Source organism: Amblyraja radiata, chromosome 18 (genome assembly GCF_010909765.2).
Source record: "Amblyraja radiata isolate CabotCenter1 chromosome 18, sAmbRad1.1.pri, whole genome shotgun sequence".
Classification (NCBI taxonomy): Eukaryota; Metazoa; Chordata; class Chondrichthyes; order Rajiformes; family Rajidae; genus Amblyraja; species Amblyraja radiata.
In genome coordinates, this window is record NC_045973.1 from 48,031,969 (window position 1) to 48,053,903 (window position 21,935).

The 21,935-nt window shown below is 42.7% G+C and overlaps 1 protein-coding gene and 1 long non-coding RNA gene across 3 annotated transcripts in view; one reads left to right on the top strand and one right to left on the bottom strand.

Annotated features, from left to right (window-relative positions):
* LOC116983506 (inter-alpha-trypsin inhibitor heavy chain H3-like) overlaps positions 1-21,935 on the bottom strand; it is a 103,654-nt gene that overhangs the window by 17,921 nt on the left and 63,798 nt on the right. For both annotated transcript variants that reach the window (XM_033037320.1, XM_033037321.1), the window contains 9 exons: positions 18,810-18,972; positions 18,619-18,729; positions 18,406-18,534; positions 17,916-18,032; positions 14,899-15,067; positions 11,408-11,533; positions 6,667-6,848; positions 4,619-4,804; positions 393-532 (listed from right to left, as the gene is read on the bottom strand). In XM_033037320.1, coding sequence (XP_032893211.1) covers positions 393-532; positions 4,619-4,804; positions 6,667-6,848; positions 11,408-11,533; positions 14,899-15,067; positions 17,916-18,032; positions 18,406-18,534; positions 18,619-18,729; positions 18,810-18,972 — 1,323 coding nt within the window. The remainder of the gene's footprint in view (positions 1-392; positions 533-4,618; positions 4,805-6,666; positions 6,849-11,407; positions 11,534-14,898; positions 15,068-17,915; positions 18,033-18,405; positions 18,535-18,618; positions 18,730-18,809; positions 18,973-21,935) is intronic.
* On the top strand, positions 120-21,048 carry LOC116983511. Its single transcript, XR_004414715.1, has 3 exons — positions 120-131; positions 3,182-3,183; positions 20,922-21,048. It is a non-coding gene; the product is annotated as an uncharacterized LOC116983511 (long non-coding RNA).

Below are 21,935 nucleotides of genomic sequence, written 5' to 3' on the forward strand. Positions count from 1 at the left end.
GAGGCCATCGGGTCAGGACCCTTCTTCAGACTGAATGTTAATTACAATCAAAAATCCATATTCTCTAGGATGCTGCCTGACCCCTGAGCTACTTCAGCATTTGGTGTCTTTGAATGATAGAAATTAACTTGGTGACATATTGTCACCACATGAAATTAATAGCTTTGTGGCCAAATAAATAACTGATCATGCAATTATGTAAACTATTCATGTGTTGTTTGCCTTCAGGGAATCAATATTATATGAAAATAATTAGGAGACATTGGAAAATAATGATAACAGCTTATGAAGACAAAACAACCAAAATATTGACTTTTAATTACTATTGTGCATTGGGTAGACAATTGTTTTTGGATTGTGTTTTGATATTGCATTATCTCAGATTACTTTACCGCTGGTCTAAGAGTTGCTGTATGGTCAAATAAGCCCACAGTCGCTCAGTAAAGTCACCAAAAATGTATTGTTGCTGTTGAATAATATTCTCAGCCTCTGGTATATTCACATCAGCAGATAAAGTCAGATTTTCATTGGCCTGTTGAAGAATTAGGAGAAGCAAAATCTTGTAAATATCAGGGAATGAATTACACTTTGTTCTTTATTCAAAATGTACACCAGAACACTCGATAGCAGATGCAGCAGATGCAGCTATTTTATAATTACTTACTCAGTAAAAGCACAAACATAATTATTTGCTAAGCAAAATAATTTTAATTGCAATAAATAATAACTGATAGAATATACTGTATAATGCCAACAGTGGGTGTTTTGTTCATATATTCTACAGTTATGAGGCTTGTAACACTTACTCTTTAATCAAAACTAACAGCAGTTCAACCGTTGAGGAGCAATGTACTAGTTTCACTCGTCCTGCTGAGATTCACTGTTTGTATCACTCATTATCACCTTCCCCACAGCCAACAATGGACCTTTGTGGGCTCCACATTTCATGATCATCGTTGCTGGCTCTGATCTGTCTTTTTGCATATCTTTCATTCATTGTATCTTTTCATATTTTGATATTGGTATAGTAAACGGGTCCTTTTCACAATGGCGGGCAGTGACTAGTGGGGTACCGCAAGGCTCAGTGCTGGGATCCCAGCTATTTACAATATATATTAATGATCTGGATGAGGGAATTGAAGGCAATATCTCCAAGTTTGCGGATGACACTAAGCTGGGGGGCAGTGTTAGCTGTGAGGAGGATGCTAGGAGACTGCAAGGTGACTTGGATAGGCTGGGTGAGTGGGCAAATGCATGGCAGATGCAGTATAATGTGGATAAATGTGAGGTTATCCATTTTGGTGGCAAAAACAGGAAAGCAGACTATTATCTAAATGGTGGCCGATTAGGAAAAGGGGAGATGCAGCGAGACCTGGGTGTCATGGTACACCAGTCATTGAAAGTAGGCATGCAGGTGCAGCAGACAGTGAAGAAAGCGAATGGTATGTTGGCTTTCATAGCAAAGGGATTTGAGTATAGGAGCAGGGAGGTCCTACTGCAGTTGTACAGGGGCTTGGTGAGACCACACCTGGAGTATTGCATACAGTTTTGTCTCCAAATCTGAGGAAGGACATTATTGCCATTGAGGGAGTGCAGAGAAGGTTCACCAGACTGATTCCTGGGATGTCAGGACTGTCTTATGAAGAAAGTCTGGATAGACTTGGTTTATACTCTCTAGAATTTAGGAGATTGAGAAGGGATCTTATAGAAACTTACAAAATTCTTAAGGGGTTGGACAGGCTAGATGCAGGAAGATTGTTCCCGATGTTGGGGAAGTCCAGGACAAGGGGTCACAGCTTAAGGATAAGGGGGAAATCCTTTAAAACCGAGATGAGAAAAAAAAATTTCACACAGAGAGTGGTGAATCTCTGGAACTCTCTGCCACAGAAGGTAGTTGAGGCCAGTTCATTGGCTATATTTAAGAGGGAGTTAGATGTGGCCCTTGTGGCTAAAGGGATCAGAGGGTATGGAGAGAAGGCAGGTACGGGATACTGAGTTGGATGATCAGCCATGATTATATTGAATGGCGGTGCAGGCTCAAAGGGCCGAATGGCCTACTCCTGCACCTAATTTCCATGTTTCTATGTTTCTATATCTTTTGGTTCCCTCTCCCCTGACTCTTAGTCTAAAGAAGGCTCCCGACCCAAAACGTCACCTGATCCTTTTCTCCACACATGCTGCCAGACCCGCTGAGTTACTCCAGCTTTGTGTGTCTAACAATTCAACTGTTCTTGACCATTTTGGTTGGGATCTCAATGAGTTCAAATTGGCTGTATGCTTACGTACAAAATACCTGTAACCATTACAAAAGTGATTGAAGCAATTTTTAAGTGTCCTGCAAACATTTTTTTTGACATTATGTTCCAGTCAGGAGTAAGTTATCTGAACAACAAAGGAATAATGATCGGTCACATCTACAGTTCCCTCCATAATGTTTGGGACAAAGACCCATCATGTATTTATTTGCATCTGTACGCCACAATTTGAGATTTGTAATTAAAAAAATCACATGTGGTTAAAGTGCACATTGTCAGATTTTATTAAAGGGTATTTTCATACATTTTGGTTTCACCATGTAAAAATTACAGCTATTTTTATACATAGTCCCCCCATTTCAGTGCACCATAATGTTTGGGACACATGGCGTCACAGGTGTTTGTAATTGCTCAGGTGAGTTTAAATGCCTCCTAATGCAGGTATAAGAGAGCTCTCAGCACCTAGTCTTTCCTCCAGTCTTTCCATCACCTTTGGAAACTTTATTGCTGTTTATCAACACGTGGACCAAAGTTGTGCCAATGAAAGTCAAAGAAGCCATTATGAGACTGAGAAACAAGAATAAAATTATTCAAGATATCAGCCAAACCTTAGGCTTACCAAAATCAACTGTTCGGAACATCATTAAAAAGAAAGTGAGCACTGGTGAGCTTACTAATCACAAAGGGACTGGCAGGCCAAGGAAGACCTCCACAGCTGATGACAGAAGAATTTTCTCTATAATAAAGAAAAATCCCCAAACACCTGTCCGACAGATCGGAAACACTCTTCAGGAGTCAGGTGTGGATTTGTCAATGACCACTGTCCGTAGAAGACTTCATGAACAGAAATACAGGGGCTACACTACAAGATGCAAGATATATTGGTTAGCCGCAAAAATAGGATGGCCAGGTTACAGTTTGCCAAGAAGTTCTGAAAAGAGCAACTACAATTCTGTAAAAAAGGTCTTGTGGACAGATGAGATGAAGATTAACTTGTATCAGAGTGATGGCAAGAACAAAGTATGGAGGAGAGAAGGAACTGCCCAAAATCCAAAGCATATCACCACGTCTGTGAAACACGATGGTGGGGGTGTTATGGCCTGGGCATATATGGCTGCTGAAGGTACTAACTCACTTAATGAACTCACTTCATTAATGATACAACTTCTGATGGCAGCAGCATAATGAATTCTGATGTGTATAGACACATCCTATCTGCTCTAGTTCAAACAAATGCCTCAAAACTCATTGGCTGACGGTTCATTCTACTGCACAACAAAGATCCCAAACACACCGCTAAAGCACCAAAGGAGTTTTTCAAAGCTAAAAAATGGTCAATTCTTGTCAAGTCGATCACCCGATCTGAACGCAATTGAGCATGCCTTTTATATGCTGAAGGGGACTAGCCCCTAAAACAAGCATAAGCTAAAGATGGCTGCAATACAGACCTGGCAGAGCATCACCAGAGAAGACACCCAGCAATTGGTGATGTCCATGAATTGCAGACTTCAAACAGTCATTGCATGCAAAGGATATGCAACAAAATACTAAACATGACTACTTTCATTTACATGACATTGCTGTGTCCCAAAAATTATGGTGCCCTGAAATGGGGGACAATTATGTATAAACACTATTGTAATTTCTACAAATTGAAACCAAAATATATAAAAAAAGCCTTTATTAAAATCTGACAATGTGCACTTTAGTCACAAGTGATTTTTAAAAATTATAAATCTCAAATTGTGGAGCACCGAGGCAAATAAATAAATGATAGGTCTTTGTCCCAAACATTATGGAGGGCGCTGTAGTTGAACAGAAGGATTTATGAATGGACTGGTGTAAAAATGAAACTGACAAGGAAATGAAATATCAAGACTCGAGGGTATGAGTTACAGGGAGAGGTTAGGCAGGCTATGACTTTATTCCAGGAGTGTAGGAGACTGCGGAATGATCTTATAGAAATGTATAAAATCATGAGTGCTACAGTTAGGGCACATGCACACAGTCTTTTTTCCCAGAATGGGGAATCAAGAAACAGTGGCAATAAGTTCAAGGTGAGAGGGAAAAGGTTTATTAAAAATCAGAGGGGCAACTTTGATATAGTTGAAAGCATCTCTGGATGCTTTCCAGGTTCTCTGGATGCTTTCAAGAGAGAGCTAGATAGGGCTCATAAAAATAGCTGAGTCTGGGGATATGGGGAGAAGTTTAAACTAAGTGGGTAATTCAGTCAAACTGCAGTGATCGGTCTAGAATCACACTGATGCCACATTGGAACTTCATCCCTCCAAGGATATCAGTTTACACATGTTCTCCTTTACACAACAGACTGATTGCTCGATGCCATTACAGTTAATACTTACTGTTTGAGCATTGACCTCTGCTGTAAGGATTTGCAGAGAATTGTCTGAAATCCTGCCCGCCACAACGATTTCTGACCCATCGTAATATTGTCTAAAACTGGCTTGAGTTAAATCTGAAACGGCATTCTCAGGGTACAGAATTTCAATATCCAAAAGCAAGGGATTTGCCACTTCATCATAAAATCCCTGTGGAAAAGAGATGTCTATTAAAAACATAGAAACATAGAAACATAGAAAATAGGTGCAGGAGTAGAGGCCATTCGGCCCTTCGAGCCTGCACCGCCATTCAATATGATCATGGCTGATCATCCAACTCAGTATCCTGTACCTGCCTTCTCTCCATGCCCCCTGATCCCTTTAGCCACAAGGGCCACATCTAACTCCCTCTTAAATATAGCCAATGAACTGGCCCCTCTTCTTCACTGCTCTCTCTTCACATTGTGTTTTTGATTTTTTTGTCTTTGGATCGAATTCTGTCTTTAATTTGTGTATTGGTGATGTCTTTATTATTTATTTTACTCCGATTATATGTTTTTTACTCTTGTTAAATTCTGTAAGGTGTCCTTGAGACTTTTGAAAGGCGCCCACAAATAAAATTTATTATTATTATTATTACCTCCTGTGACAGAGAGTTCCAGAGATTCACCACTCTCTGTATGAAAAATGTTTTTCTCATCTCGGTCCTAAAGGATTTCCCCTCTATCCACAAGCTGTGACCCCTTGTGACCCCGATGACTTCCCCAACATCGGGAACAATCTTCCTGCATCTAGCCTGTCCAACCCCTTAAGAATTTTGTATGTTTCTATAAGATCCCCCCTCAATCTCCTAAATTCTAGCGAGTACAAGCCGAGTCTATCCAGTCTTTCTTTATATAAAAGTCCTGACATCCCAGGAATCAGTCTGGTAAAAAGAGAGAGAGAGAGAGAAGGGGGGGGGGGGGGGGGGGGGGGCATGGAATTAGGCTCTTTAGCCCAGCAAATCCACACCAATCATCGACCACCCGCTCACACCAGTTCTATGTCATCCCACTTTCTCATCCATTAGATGGAATTATGCAGGACCAATTAACCCGCAAGAAATGCAACACCTGTCCCTTCACCTCCCCCCTCGACTCCATTCAAGGACCCAAGCAGTCGTTCCAGGTGCGACAAAGGTTCACCTGTATCTCCTCCAACCTCATCTACTGCATCCGCTGCTCTAGATGTCAGCTGATTTACATCGGGGAGACCAAGCGTAGGTTGGGCGATCGTTTCGCCGAACACCTCCGCTCAGTCCGCAATAACCTACCTGAACTCCCGGTGGCTCAGCACTTCAACTTCCCCTCCCATTCCCAATCCGACCTCTCTGTCCTGGGTCTCCTCCATTGCCAGAGTGAGCAACACCGGAAATTGGAGGAACAGCACCGCAAATTCCGTCTGGGGACCTTGCGTCCGTATGGCATTAACATTGAATTCTCCCAATTTTGCTAGCCCTTGCTGTCTCCTCCCCTTCCTTAACCCTCTAGCTGTCTCCTCCCACCCTCCCATCCGCCCGCCCTCGGGCTCCTCCCCCTCCTCCCCTTTTCCTTCTTTCTCCCCCCCCCCCACCCCCCATCAGTCTGAAGAAGGGTTTCGGCCCGAAACGTCGCCTATTTCCTTCGTTCCATAGATGCTGCTGCACCCGCTGAGTTTCCCCAGCAATTTTGTGAACCTGCAAAGCCACATGTCCTTGAGAGGTGGGAGGAAACCGGAGCACCCGGAGGAAGCCCACGCAGTCACAGGGAAGACGTGCAAACTCCACACTAACACCACTGGAGGTCAGAATCGAACCCTGGTCTCCAATGCTGTGAGGCAGCATCTCTACCAGCTGTGTCACTGTGAAGATTTCCATTTATGCGCAGTCAAGGGTCAAACCCCACCTGCAAAACTAAGTACTTCAATGTGTGGACCTGCAATACTTGTATGGAAATGCTTGCCAGTAGTGAGGCAGTTATGAGGAGCTTCTGGTCCGCAAGAAGGGATCTATTATCCATATTATCGATATGTTAAAAGTCTAACATTAATTTCACCTGCAGTTGTAAGGGGGCATCCGAATCCTCATAAATCCGCCGTGCAATACCATTATTCTCCAGTGCCATTTTCTCCAGAAAGCTGAATTTCACGTCGTAACCAAACCCAAGGGCGTACACATTGTACTTTTCCCGTACAGCATTTTTAACATTTTCCTGAATTTTTGCTGGGTCTGACTCTCCTGCAATTAAAACCAACACAAATAATTTATTTTGGTGGGCAAGAAATACTTCTGCATTTTAATATTCTGCACTTTGCACCTTCCCCTTAGTTTCATCTATTGCACACAAAAAATGACGATTGTATTTATGTGCAGTATTATCTGATTTGTTTGGATAGCATGCAGAACGAAGCTTTTCACTGTACCTCGATACACATGACAATAATAAACCTAAACCTGGCTCTGTAAACAGGCAATGCCTTGGATGTTTACCATGGTGCTCCTGGTATGTTGTTTAATCAAGCAACCATATATGTACAAGTTCAACATTTACAGCATTGTCTATGTACAGGCACATCACGTTTTATGCAAGCTTGATTTTTAGAATAACTGGCTTGGCCAATTACTACTGAGGTTTCCTTTACACGCTCCTATTTTCGCAATAACTCACTCAAATTTATGCCTGGCAAAATTACACCCCAGCTTTGAAAGTTATCTTGCAAGTTCAGTTTTGCAGAACAGAAAGAAAGAAAAAGAAAACAAGGGAAAACTTTATATTGTTGTATGATGTGATTTACCCTCATTTAGCTGGCATATGTTTGATTTGTGCGCTTTTTGATTTATGCACTCTTTTGCAAGCTCGCAACCACCAGGTAAAATATGGGGTGCATGTACCTAAGACTTGCTGCTAACGTACCAGGGCTCGAAATTAGCGGTTGCCCGGGTGCCAATGGCGACCTAAAGTGTGGCCGGACAACCTAAATGCCATGCCATTTTGCCCGGCTCGGCAAGCAACGTTCAACTCTCAGCGTGCCCCACTCTCTATCTCTCTCTCTGTCACTTTCCGTCTCTGCCCACCATCCATATCCATGTCCAGGTCTCCGCTCTCCGCTCTCCGCTCGCTCCTCATTTGCCGGCATGGCCGGCCGCCTTACACATGCACACTGCCGCGACCTGCACATCCTCCCACTGCACATGCACACAACCACGGCCAGCACATCATCGGCCATGGTTGTGCGCATGTGGCGCTCTGCACATGCGCACTGCCACGGCAACTGGTCGGTGTCGGCCATTTTCTCCCTCCCTTTGCATTGTGGGAGCTCTCGCCGCCATTGCTGTCCGGTCACCGCCTCACCGCGACCGCTGAAAACCAACGCAGAATCACTCCCTGGAGCTGAAGTAAACTACCAGAAACATTAGCTGAATCAACTATTACGCTTATACCAAAAAAAGATAAAGATCTAGAAGAACCGGGTTCATACAGAGCCATATCACTTTTAAATACAGATCAGAAAATCGTAGCTAAGACTTTAGCAAGAAGATTAAGTAAATATATTAATAAATTGATAAATCCAGACCAAACGGGGTTTATACCTAAAAGACAATCATTTAATAATTTGAGACGCCTGTTTAATATAATGTACTCACATAAAATGGAAAAAGAAGATATATCAATTGTCTCTCTGGACGCAGAGCCTATTGCACTTTATCTGTTTATTTATTGTGTATATATATGGTCTATGGTATATAGACACACTGAACTTTTATCTCCTGTTCTGTATCTATATTACTAAAAGTCTGATCGTGACCGCTTTTGGCTCGATGTGGTGTGATTGCCGAGAGAACGCCGCCACCAACGGCCGTCATTTTTGGCCACCTCGCTCAGAGCCCCCCTCCGCCTTCCGGGACCGGAGGATTTTTCCCAATGATGAAAAATCAGAAAGATATTAATGTTTTTAAACAAAATCCCCATTCTCTCTGCTGCCCCCGCTGGCGGCGGGGGGACGGGACTATTAAACCTGGAAGTGTAGCCCCTCACTCAGTCTCTGCCAGACCCAGGAAGCGAGAAGGTCACGGCTCTCTGAGCTGCGAATAACACTGAACACATGTCTACTACACGGCGAGTCCCCTCGATGCGGCTGTAAGGTGGCTGCTGCCCAATTGTTTGCCTCACCTTTTTAACAAGTTTGTGTTCACAAAATGAAGTTTGGTTGTCGTTTGGCTGCTGCCCAATTGTTTGCCTCGCCTTTTTAACGAGTTTGTGTTCACAAAATGAATTTTGGTTGTCGGGTGGCTGCTGCCCAATTGTTTGCCTCGCCTTTTTAACGAGTTTGTGTTCACAAAATGAATTTTGGTTGGCGGGTGGCTGCTGCCCAATTGTTTGCCTCGCCTTTTTAACGGGTTTGTGTTCACAAAATGAATTTTGGTTGTCGGGTGGCTGCTGCCCAATTGTTTGCCTCTCCTTTTTCACGAGTTTGTGTTCACAAAATGAATTTTGGTTGTCGGGTGGCTGCTGCCCAATTGTTTGCCTCGCCTTTTTAACGAGTTTTCATTCACAAAATGAATTTTGGTTATCGGGTGGCTGCTGCCCAATTGTTTGCCTCGCCTTTTAAAAAAGTTTGTGTTCACAAAATGAATTTTGGTTGTCGGGTGGCTGCTGCCCAATTGTTTGCCTTGGCTTGGCTTTTAAAATCGTTGCAACAGTTGGCTGCCACCCCAAGAATCCATTCGGCGCACAATGTCTATACTAGCCCTCTGGAAACCAGTACCTTTGGCCCGCAACACCCATACTAGCGCAACAGAAAGCCCCCCCTTCCAGCGAGTAATATTGGAATTGGTGGAGAGGTGGAATATTGCATTGGTGACCAGCCCTCCCATGTGATGCTGGGACCCAATGGGTCCCACTTAGTCTAGTTATGTTTACATATTCTGTTAGGCTGCAGCAAGCAAGAATTTAATTGTCCGATCTGGGACGCATGACAATAAAACTCTCTTGACTCTTGACTTGGACTTAAGCAAAAAAGGGTTCTTGGGAAATAAGAGCTACCTTAAATTTAGTTGCGTCTGGTTGGGGAACTATGGTAGGATGAAGACTATTCCATGCTTTAATTGTGCAGGGTAACTCCATGGAACAGCCAGCATCTCTGGATAGAAGAAATTGGGTGATGTTTCGGGTAGAGACCCTTCTTTAGATTTCCTCTGGTTTTAGTGTTTTTAGTTTAATTTAAATATACAGCGTGGAAACAGGCCCTTCGGCCCACCAAGTCCACGCCGACCACCGATCACCCGTACACTAGTTCTATCCCACAAATTAGCGATGTAAGTCAAGAGTCAAGAGTGTGTTATTCTCTCACGTCCCAGTTAGAACAATGAAATCCTTACTTGCAGCAGCACAACAGAATATGTAAACATAGTATTCTGTAAACAATGTTATAAACGGGAAAACAAAATAATGTAGAAACATAGAAACAAGGTGCAGGAGGAGGCCATTTGGCCCTTCGAGCCAGCACCACCATTCATTGTGATCATGGCTGATCGTCCCCTATCAATAACCCGTGCCTGCCTTCTCCCCATATCCCTTGACTCTAGAGCTCTAGAGCTCTATCTAACTCTCTCTTAAATCCATGTATATTTATATATGAATATATAACCATATAAATACATATATATATATGGAGTATGGATATTGGCAGGGATGTGGATCAGTAAATTTAGGTGATGTACTGCATCTGGAGTGGAGGGTTGCCATGGCCCTCAAACATAGAATCCAACAGCAATGTGATGTCAAAATGAGTGGTCATCATGAGAACACAAGACAGTTGGGGGAAGGAGAAGGCCACTCAGATCCTCAAGCCTGCCCTTCAGTTCAGTATGATCATGGCTAATGCAAGAAAAGATTGCAGTGTATATTCAATGTATTTCTTGCATGCAGCAAAAAGCACGTCAAGCAAAACAACCCTGTTTTTGCTGGGGAGGATAGCAGGGCATTGCTAGATAGAATAGGTACCGGAGCCTCAGCCCGAGGTCCCAGAGCATTCTCGAGTGGACACCACACCTCCGGATGTTGCAATGCTCTGCTTTGCTAGCAGGATGCTGAAGAGGCACGAAAGATGGAATAGATCTTGTCCCCCAGAGGCAGGACTCCAAGGCCCCAGCAGTCGCAACCTGCTGAAGAGAAATGTCTGAACAAATAGCAATGGCCTGAGGTGCCTGGGGTCTGCAGCTCACGGTCACAACCCCATGCATCTTCCACCGACCAACAGTACGAACATTTTATTTCTATTTTTCTCTTTTATTCTCTGAAACTGCTTAGGACATGTTCAAAGAACATTACATCAGCAAAAAGTACACAAGCTCGGACATATAGAGTCATAGAGTGACACAGTGTGGAAACAGGCCTTTCGGCCCAACTTGCCCACAGCAGCCAACATGTCCCAACTACACCAGTTCCACCAGCCTGCGCTTAGTCCTTATCCCTCCAAACGTGTCTTATCCATGTACCTGTCTAATTGTTTCTTAAATAGTCCTAGCCTCAACTACCTTCTCTGGCAGAATGTTACATACACCCACCACCCTTTGTGTGTAAAAGTTACCCCTCAGATTCCGAATGAATCTTTTCCCCTTCATCTTGAACCTACGTCCTCTGGTCCCCGATTCCCCCACTCTGGGCAAGAGATTCATTTCTCTCATGATTTTATACACCTCTATAAGATCCAGGCATAGACTTACATTTGTTTGATTTTTAGTTTGAGTTCATTTCGATAGATATTCATATGAGAGAATGCATTGGTTTTACTAACCTCTGTTTGGATCACCGTCAGTTAACAGAATAATCATGGAGACACTCCTTTCAGGCAGTTGCTTGTCTCTATGAGCTTTGTCCAGAAGTTGCACTGCTTCCAGCATGGGATCATTAATATTTGTTGCTATAACATAAAGAAATATCACGTTTATCTTTCAAAATCTTATGATCTGATATAGAAAGTTATCTGCTTTTGTCACATTTTTTCCCTCTGTTATCAGGCCTCTGAATGCTCCTTCATAAGCTAGTGTACTGTTCGATTTACCTATACCCCATTGCAGTCATTGGACTTTGTCTATGGAACTGATACGCTATAATGCTGAGAACAATATTCTGCACTCTGTATCTTCCCTTTCATTCTATGTATTAGAAACATAGAACCATAGAAAATAGGTACTAAAGTAGGGCATTGGACCCTTCGAACCAGCACCGCCATTCAATATGATCATGGCTGATCATCCAAAATCAGTACCCCGTTCCTGCTTTATCTAACTCTCGCTTGAATATATCCAGTGAATAGGCATCCACTGCCTTCCATGGCAGAGAATTCCACAGATTCACAACTCTATGGGTGTAAAAGATTTTCCTCATCTCGGTCCTAAATTCTGTTTGGTTGAAAGGAAATAGTAAAAATTGGAAAGAGCCATGGTTTTCAAGGGAAATTGGACACTTGGTTCGGAAAAAGAGAGAGATCTACTATAATTATAGGCAGCATGGAGTAAACGAGGTGCTTGAGGAGTATAAAGAATGTAAAAGGAATCTTAAGAAATAAATTAGAAAAGCTAAAAGAAGATATGAGGTTGCTTTGGCAAGTAAGATGAAAGTAAATCCAAAGGGTTTCTACAGCAATATTAATAGCAAAAGGATAAAGAGGGATAACATTGGTCCATTAGAGAGACAGAGTGGACAGCTATCTGCAGAGCCAAAAGAGATGGGGGAGATATTGCACAATTTCTTTTCTTCGGTATTCACCAAGGAGAAGGATATTGAATTATGTGAGGTAAGGGAAACAAGTAGAGTAGCTATGGAAACTATGAGATTCAAAGAAAAAGAAGTACTGATACTTTTGAAAAATATAAAAGTAGATGAGTCTCCAGGTCCTGACAGGATATTCCCAAGGACATTGAGGGAAGTTAGTGTAGAAATAGCTGGGGCTATGACAGAAATATTTCAAATGTCATTAGAAACGGGAATAGTGCCGGAGGATTGGCGTACTGCGCATGTTGTTCCATTGTTTAAAAAGGGTTCTAAGAGTAAACCTAGCAATTATAGACCTGTTAGTTTGACTTCAGTGGTGGGCAAATTAATGGAAAGGATACTTAGAGATAATATATATAAGCATCTGGATAAACAGGGAAATTGATGAGGGCAAAGCAGTGGATGTTGTCTATATTGACTTTAGTAAGGCCTTTGACAAGGTTCCTCATGGAAGGTTGGTTAAGAAGGTTCAATTGTTGGGTATTAATAGTGGAGTAGCAAGATGGATTCAACAGTGGCTGAATGGGAGATGCCAGAGAGTAATGGTGGATGGCTGTTTGTCAGGTTGGAGGCCGGTGACTAGTGGGGTGCCTCAGGGATCTGTGTTGGGTCCACTGTTGTTTGTCATGTACATCAATGATCTGGATGATGGTGTGGTAAATTGGATTAGTAAGTATGCAGATGATACTAAGATAGGTGGTGTTGTGGATAATGAAGTAGATTTCCAAAGTCTACAGAGAGATTTAGGCCATTTGGAAGAATGGGCTGAAAGATGGCAGGTGGAGTTTAATGCTGATAAGTGTGAGGTGCTACATCTTAGCAGGGCAAATCAAAATAGGACGTACATGGTAAATGGTAGCGAATTGAGGAATGCAGTTGAACAGAGGGATCTAGGAATAACTGTGCATAGTTCCCTGAAGGTGGAATCTCATGTAGATAGGGTGGTAAAGAAAGCTTTTGGTGTGCTGGCCTTTATAAATCAGAGCATTGAGTATAGAAGTTGGGATGTAATGTTAAAATTGTACAAGGCATTGGTGAGACCAATTCTGGAGTATGGTGTACAATTTTGGTCGCCCAATTATAGGAAGGATGTCAACAAAATAGAGAGAGTACAGAGGAGATTTACTAGAATGTTGCCTGGGTTTCAACAACTAAGTTACAGAGAAAGGTTGAATAAGTTAGGTCTTTATTCTTTAGAGCGCAGAAGGTTAAGGGGGGACGATAGAGGTCTTTAAAATGATGAGAGGGATAGACAGAGTTGACGAGGATAAGCTTTTCCCATTGAGGGTAGGGAAGATTCAAACAAGAGGACATGACTTCAGACTTAAGGGACAGAAGATTAGGGGTAACATGAGGGGGAACTTCTTTACTCAGAGAGTGGTAGCAGTGTGGAATGAACTTCCAGTGGAAGTGGGGGAGGCAGGTTCGATTTTATCATTTAAAAATAAATTGGATAGGTATATGGATGGGAAATGAATGGAGGGTTATGGTCTGAGTGCAGGTAGATGGGACTAGGGGAAAATAAGTGTTCGGCACGGGCTAGAAGGGCCGAGATGACCTGTTTCCGTGCTGTAATTGTTGTATGGTTATATAAATGACCTACCTATTCCTTCTTCTTAAATTGTGACTTCAGTTTCTGGACTCACCTACATCAGGGAACATTCTTCCTGCATCAAGCCTGTCCAATCCATTAAGAATGTCATATGTTTCTATAAGATCCCTCTCATCCTCATCCAGTGAATATAAGCCCAGTCGATCCATTCTTTCATCATATGTCAGTCCCGTCACCCTGGGAATTAACCTGGTGAAACTACGTTGCACTCCCTCAATAGCAAAAATGTTCTTCCTCAAATTAGGAGATCAAAACTGTACACAATACACCAGGTGCAGTCTCACCAGGGCCCTGTACAACTGCAGTAGGACCTCCTTGCTCCTAAACTCAAATCCTCTCGCTATGAATATTGTACTTGAGTTTAACTTGATTGTATTTATGTATAGAATTTTCAGAAAATGTGTATGGAGAATGAACTCCTTAAAGAGCCTTCTGAAATAAACTCCCCTTTATAAGTTACTTCTCACAAATGTATAGTAGACTATAGACCACATAGATTATGGATCAAGGCACTTGATGTTGGCATTGACATGGTGGGCTGAAGGGCATTTTCCGCTCCATATGATTCTACAACTCTATGATTATGAAGATGTGGGCAAAGATTTTCTTTGAGAGGAGCTTACTGAGTACGGGGTTTATGATGCGCCTGTCAATGTAACAGAAATGGTTATTCTTCAAAGGTTATACCTGGTCTGAAAGATAGTCTGAGTCTGCATTTGGATGTGAGAAGTGACATATAAAGACACATACTGTCCATCCACAAATAATTATATTTCCTTGAGGGAAGGAAATTTGAGATTTATATTGAAGAATAAACATTCCCCTTTCGCATTAACTGATCTAAATAGGTAGAGTAAAATAAAAGGATTGGTTTTATTCATGAAAACTAAAAACCTTACCTCCTGAAGCGCTTATAGTTCTTACAAATGTTTTAGCTTCAGCCACATTCTCTGGAGTTGCTTGAAAAACAGTATCTTTCCATATTGAATACTGATGATCAAAGATAATGATGGCAAAATTATCCTGTTCATGCATATCAGCCAAAATTTTTAAAAGAGCTTCATTTGTCTGTAAGAGATGAAATATACTGCATCTGTATAACCAATATTGCTCAGCTGTTTAAGGAATAGCCAATGTTGTTCCGCTGTTTAAGAAGAGCAACAGGAACAAACTAGGAAATCAGAGGCCAGTGAACCTTACAACCATATAACCATATAACAATTACAGCACGGAAACAGGCCATCTCGACCCTTCTAGTCCGTGCCGAACACGTACTCTCCCCTAGTCCCATATACCTGCGCTCAGACCATAACCCTCCATTCCTTTCCCGTCCATATAACTATCCAATTTATTTTTAAATGATAAAAACGAACCTGCCTCCACCACCTTCACTGGAAGCTCATTCCACACAGCCACCACTCTCTGAGTAAAGAAGTTCCCCCTCATGTTACCCCTAAACTTCTGTCCCTTAATTCTCAAGTTATGTCCCCTTGTTTGAATCTTCCCTACTCTCAGTGGGAAAAGCTTATCCACGTCAACTCTGTCTATCCCTCTCATCATTTTAAAGACCTCTATCAAGTCCCCCCTTAACCTTCTGCGCTCCAAAGAATAAAGCCCTAACTTGTTCAACCTTTCTCTGTAACTTAGTTGCTGAAACCCAGGCAACATTCTTGTAAATCTCCTCTGTACTCTCTCTATTTTGTTGACATCCTTCCTATAATTAGGCGACCAAAATTGTACCCCATACTCCAGAATTGGCCTCACCAATGCCTTGTACAATTTTACCATTACATCCCAAATTCTATACTCAATGCTCTGATTTATAAAGGCCAGCACACCAAAAGCTTTCTTTACCACCCTATCTACATGAGATTCCACTTTCAGGGAACTGTGCACAGTTATTCCCAGATCACTCTGTTCACCTGCATTCTTCAATTCCCTACCATTTACCATGTACGTCCTATTTTGATTTGTCCTGCCAAGATGTAGCACCTCACACTTATCAACATTAAACTCCATCTGCCATCTTTCAGCCCACTCTTCCAACTGGCATAAATCTCTCTGTAGACTTTGAAAATCTACTTCATTATCCACAACCCCACCTATCTTAATATCATCTGCATACTTACTAATCCAATTTACCACACCATCATCCAGATCATTGATGTACATGACAAACAACAGTGGACCCAACACAGATCCCTGTGGCACCCCACTAGTCACTGGCCTCCAACCTGACAAACAACCATCCACCATTACTCTCTGGCATCAACAGTTGTAGGGAAATTAAACATTAGAGATACGGCATGAAACCAGTCCCTTTGGTCACCAAATCTGCAGCGACCAGCAATCACCCCATAAACTAGTACTATCCTACACACCAGGGGCAATTTACAATTTTACCAAAGCCAATTAATCTACAAACCTGGACGTCTTTGGGGTGTGTGAGGAAACCGGAGTACCCAGAGAAAACCCACGTGGTCACGGTGAGAACATATAAACGCCGTACAGAGCGCACCCGAGGTCAGGATGGAACCTGTGTCTCTGGCGCTGTAAGGCAGCAACTCTACCGCTGTGTCATTGTGCCGCCCTAACATTTTATGATTGAAGAGCATTCTTGCTGATAGGATCTACCAGCATCTGGAAAAACATAGACTTATTAGAGATAGTCAGAATGTGGAGGAGGTCATGACCTTATGAGTGAGTTTTTGGAGTGGGTGACAAAGATGATTGAAGAGGCTCTGGCTATCGTATACGTGGACTTTAGTAACACACTCAACAAGGTCTCTCATGGTTAGCTGATCAAGAAGATGAAGGCACATGAGATCCATGGAGATGTGGTAGATCGGTTTCAAAGTTGGTTTGACTATAGAAGACAGAGGGTAGTGGGGGAGGGGTACTCATCTGACTGGAGATCTGTGCTGAAGGGCCTGCTTCCAGGCTGCAGGACTCCATGACTATATCATTAAATTAGATGTAGGTTTTGATGCTGTTTTTCCCTACTTAATGAAAAATTGAAGAATCTATGAATCGTAGACACTCAATGGGTCAACGATTATTTTGACTAAATGAGTTAAAATTAACAGCACAGTGACGCAGCTGGTAGAGCCACTGCCTCACAGCTCCAGAGACCCAGGTTTGATCCCGACCTTAGGTACTGTTTGTGTGGAGGTGGTACATTCTCCTCGTGACCTCATAGCTATTCTCCAGGGAATCCAGCTTCCATCTACCTGCCGAAGACATGGTAGGTGAACTGGCGACTATGAATTGCCAACAGTGTAAGATAATTGTTTGGGGAGGAAAGAGGCTTGGAATGTGTGGGCTGAGGGTCCCATTTCTGTTTCTCTGAGATGTGAATCAAACTCCCACCAGAAATTGTAATTTGCTTTTTGTGTCTTCCGTTTAACGCGAGTCCTGTGATGTTTTCAAGATAGAGTGAGATATAGCCCTTGAGGCTAATGGCATCAAGGGATATTGGTAAAAAGCAGGAAGATGGTACTGATTCTGGATGATCAGCCATGATCATATTGAATGGTGGTGGTGCTGTCTCGAAGGGCATACTCCTGCATCTACCTTCTATGTTTCTATGTTGTAGGGCAGTTGAGAGGAAGACAAGTTTGATGGAAAACATCACTTAAACAAATTACCTGACCAACTACTTTCAGATACTTGGCTATTTGCAAACCAGGTGCCTTGCTTCCTAACTTAGACGTGTAACTATACTTCTCAAAATTTCATTAGGTGGGAAGTACTGCAGATGTAAAAATAACGAATGTACAAAAAAAGCCTTTCCTTCCTATCTCATTTTGTCAGGTATGTGGTACAAGTGAATTGGCCACTTGTCCGTGCACAGATCTGGGCAACTTGAGGTGAAGAGAGCAAACAACACAGAAATTCCCTCCCAAACATTTCTTACCTGATACATTTTGGCCCCATCCATGGATCCACTGTGGTCTATCACAAACACAACATTTTTGGGAATCTTGGTTAAGTTAGCTGGTGCAAAATGATGTACAAAATATCCATTTACAATCTGAATTAAAAAAAAAAAAAAGAATAATCAGAATACATTAACAGTTTTGTTTACTTTATAGATACAATGTGGGAACAGGCCCTTCGGCCCGCCAAGTCCATGCAAACCAACACTGTTGCACCAGCACACACTACACACTTGGGGCAATTTATAATTCTTACAAAAGCCAATTAACGTACAAACCTGTACTTCTTTAGAGTGTGGAAAGAAACCGGAGCACCCTGGGGAAAACCAACGTGGTCATACAAAATGTACAGACAACACCCATAGCCAGGATTGAACCAGAATCTCTGGTGCTGCAGGCAGCAACTCCACCGCTGTGCCACCGTGCCTCCCTTTAGTGTCATCAATGGTTTTCATTAAGTTCAGTTACCTGGATACTGCCAGCAGACAAATCTCTATTGACATCATAATATACAAAGAAGTCTCCATTCAGAACCGTGTCATGACAGTCAGGGCATTTACGCTGTTGTTCCAGAGTTGGTTTGAAGGATATGTGCGCCTGAACGAAACATGGAATCAGTGTTAACCTGCCCGCTTTTGACCTTCACAATAAAACAAAATAGAATGTACACTGTTTTTGTACCTTTGTTCCACTTAGTTTCTTTTTCACAAGAGAAGTCAGATTATTCATTTGGAAAGTGGAATTAACATCCAGAAAGGAAATGCCTTGTGGTTCAAAAATGTGTACATCAATCTGGAAACAAGAATTCAAAGTGTGTAGATACTTATTACATGGACAAAATCACAAAGAGCCAAAATACTACGGAAATGTACCTGGAAATGTTTTACCAGTTGCTTTGGGTTCACTCGGATGTTCATTTCATATTTACCCAGGTTCCGTTTTAATAATTCTTCGTAGGTTAATTCAAATGTGACTTTCTTGGTTGATCCAATATTAACTGAAACTTTAAACTTTTCCATTTTTCTTCCGGATACCCTTTAGGAATGAAAATAAAAAGTAGACAATAAACATTGCATGAAATTTATCAAAGTTTATATATAAAAGTTCTCACTGATTTCCGTCTGAAGAAGGGTCTCGACCCGAAACGTCGCCTATTTCTTCTCTTCATAGGTGCTGCCTCACCCGCTGAGTTTTTTCGTCTACCTTCCGTTTATTCTGTGGTCACATTTCTGTCAGATAATAATGAGTACAACAGCTAAATTCTGTCCATATAATGAGGCAGCAGAAGGACTTGGACAAATGAAGTGTGTGTGCGCTCAGCACAGGAATTGCTTTTGAAATGGGATCATAGAGACATAGACATAGAAAATAGGTGCAGGAGGAGGCCATTCGGCCCTTCGAGACAGCACCTCCATTCATTGTGATCATGGCTGATCGTCCCCTATCAATAACCTGTGCCTGCCTTTTCCCCATATCCCTTGACTCCACTCGCCTCTAGAGCTCTATCTAACTCTCTCTTAAATCCATCCAGTGTCTTGGCCTCCACTGCCCTCTGTGGTTGGGAATTCCATAAATTCACAACTCTCTGGGTGAAAACGTTTTTTCTCAACTCAGTCTTAAATGACCTCCCCTTTATTCGAAGACTGTGGCCCCTGGTTCTGGACTCGCCCAACATTGGGAACATTTTTCCTGCATCTAGCTTGTCCAGTCCTTTTATAATTTTATATGTTTCTATAAGACCCCCCTCATCCTTCTAAACACCAGTGAATACAAGCCTAGTCTTTTCAATCTTTCCTCATATGACAGTCCCGCCATCCCAGGGATCAATCTCGTGAACCTACTGCCTCAATCACAAGAATGTACTTCCGCAAATTAGGAGACCAAAACTGTACACAATACTCCAGATGTGGTCTCACCAGAGCCCTATACAACTGCAGAAGAACCTCTTTACTCCTATACTGAAATCCTCTTGTTCTGAAGGCCAACATTCCATTAGCTTGATTGATCACTCTAGTAATGCAGGCAAAAGCCACAACTAGAGAGTGCATGACCAGGTACCACAGAATGGAAACAGACTCTGAACAAAATGCATTATACTACATTTCCCAGAGCAGTATGGTGCTATAATGTACGTGCTCACTGGGATCTTGACTTTTGAAGAAGCTCAATGCAGAATGTATAGGCACATTTAAAAACGTGTGAGAGAGGGGAAGAGAGAGAGAGTAGAAAGAGAGGAGGGAGACAGAGAGAGAGGGGAGGGAGAGGGGAGAGAGAGAGGAAACAGAGAGGACAGGGAAAGAGAGAAGAGAGAGAAAGAGAGAGAGAAAAAAGAAAAAGTGTGTGTGACCCTAACAACATAATCATGTGTCCATTCGACATCCTCAATAATGTCATTACGTTTAATGGTTCTGATTCTTTGCAGCGCTTGGTGGGTGTGCAGAATGGGATATAAACTCGGCCAGAGGCCATTGCAGAATGACTCAAACAAATGTCTACACATGAGGAGCTCATAAAGAGTGTGTGTTCATTCAAGGACACTTCTGGAACTTTTTTAAAGCATTGTTGCCATCCAGCACACTTCGGCACCTGATGCATAATGTTTATTGAAATAATTTTGCCCACAACTACCCTAATAGAGATATAACAATTATATCTGGTCTTGTGAGAGATTGCATAATTGGGTAAAGTGATTCACGTATCTTGTAACCATTGTGGAGGGAGTCAGTGCCTGAAGTAGGATTTCAAACTCTTACCATGATTTCCGAAACTTTAATACCAGTTATTTTCCATCGGGACTTCAATATCCCACAAAGAACATTACAGAAAAAAGATCATTTTAAATAAAGGAAATATTGACCAGTAGCGATGCCAACTGTCTTCACAAGAATGGATGATAAATATTTAGTTTTCATCTATCAAAATGAGACATTGGTGTTTCAAGATTTATTTTTCTTTTTATTTGTAATTTATTCTTATATGGGCAGTAAGCGAGTTCGGTATTCCGAAAAAGGCAAAGAATCATGGGATTTATCAAAGGTCATTTGCCATAAAGAAAAAGAGAACAAAGCGCTGGCTGAAGAAACTTTGTATAAATTCTTAATTTTATTATTAATTTATATGTAAAAATATATTTAATCTGAGGAACGGGGATGTCAGGCAGTGGGGCAGCGGGTTGTAACAGTGAGAGAGATGGGCCAGATGCAAGTGGGAGACAGGGGAGAGCGAGCACACAGACCCACGCCTCATCCGCAGTCAGGATCGAACCCGGGTCCCCGGTCCTGCCGAACCGCCAGTGCTGCAGCCCTCCCCGAGTGTCCCATCCCTATCCAGAGGACGGCCGGAGACGTCCGGGACGACCCCGGACTGACAGGACACAGCCGACCCCAGGCCAACAGCCAGTGTGGATAAGCGCCAACTCAAGCCCAACCCCGCTCCAATTCCCGAGGAACCCGCTCCCCGACAGGCCGGTGACCGCCAGCCGCACCCCTTGCCCCATCCAGCGGCCGCAGACTAAACCCCCCCAGTGCCAGCGACAGCCGAGCACCAGCCATCAACGGGGATACACACAAAGCACTGCAGCAACTCAGCGGGACAGGCAGCATCCACGGAGAAAAAGAATGGGTGACGATACGGGCCGAGACCCTTCTCCAGAGATGTTGCCTGACCTGCCGAGCCACCGCAGCACCCCGTGTACATCCCCGCCGATGATGCGTGCTCGGCCCCCGCTGGCACAGTTGTACAGAGCCCTAGTGAGACCACACCTGGAGTATTGTGTGCAGTTTTGGTCCCCTAATTTGAGGAAGGACATTCTTGCTATTTAGGGAGTGCAGCATAGGTTTACAAGGTTAATTCCCGGGATGGCGTGACTGCCATATGCTGAGAGAATGGAGTAGCTGGGCTTGTACACTCTGGAGTTTAGGATGATAGGGGATCTCATTGAAACATATAAGATTGTTAAGGGTCTGGACACGCTAGAGGCAGGAAACATGTTCCCGATG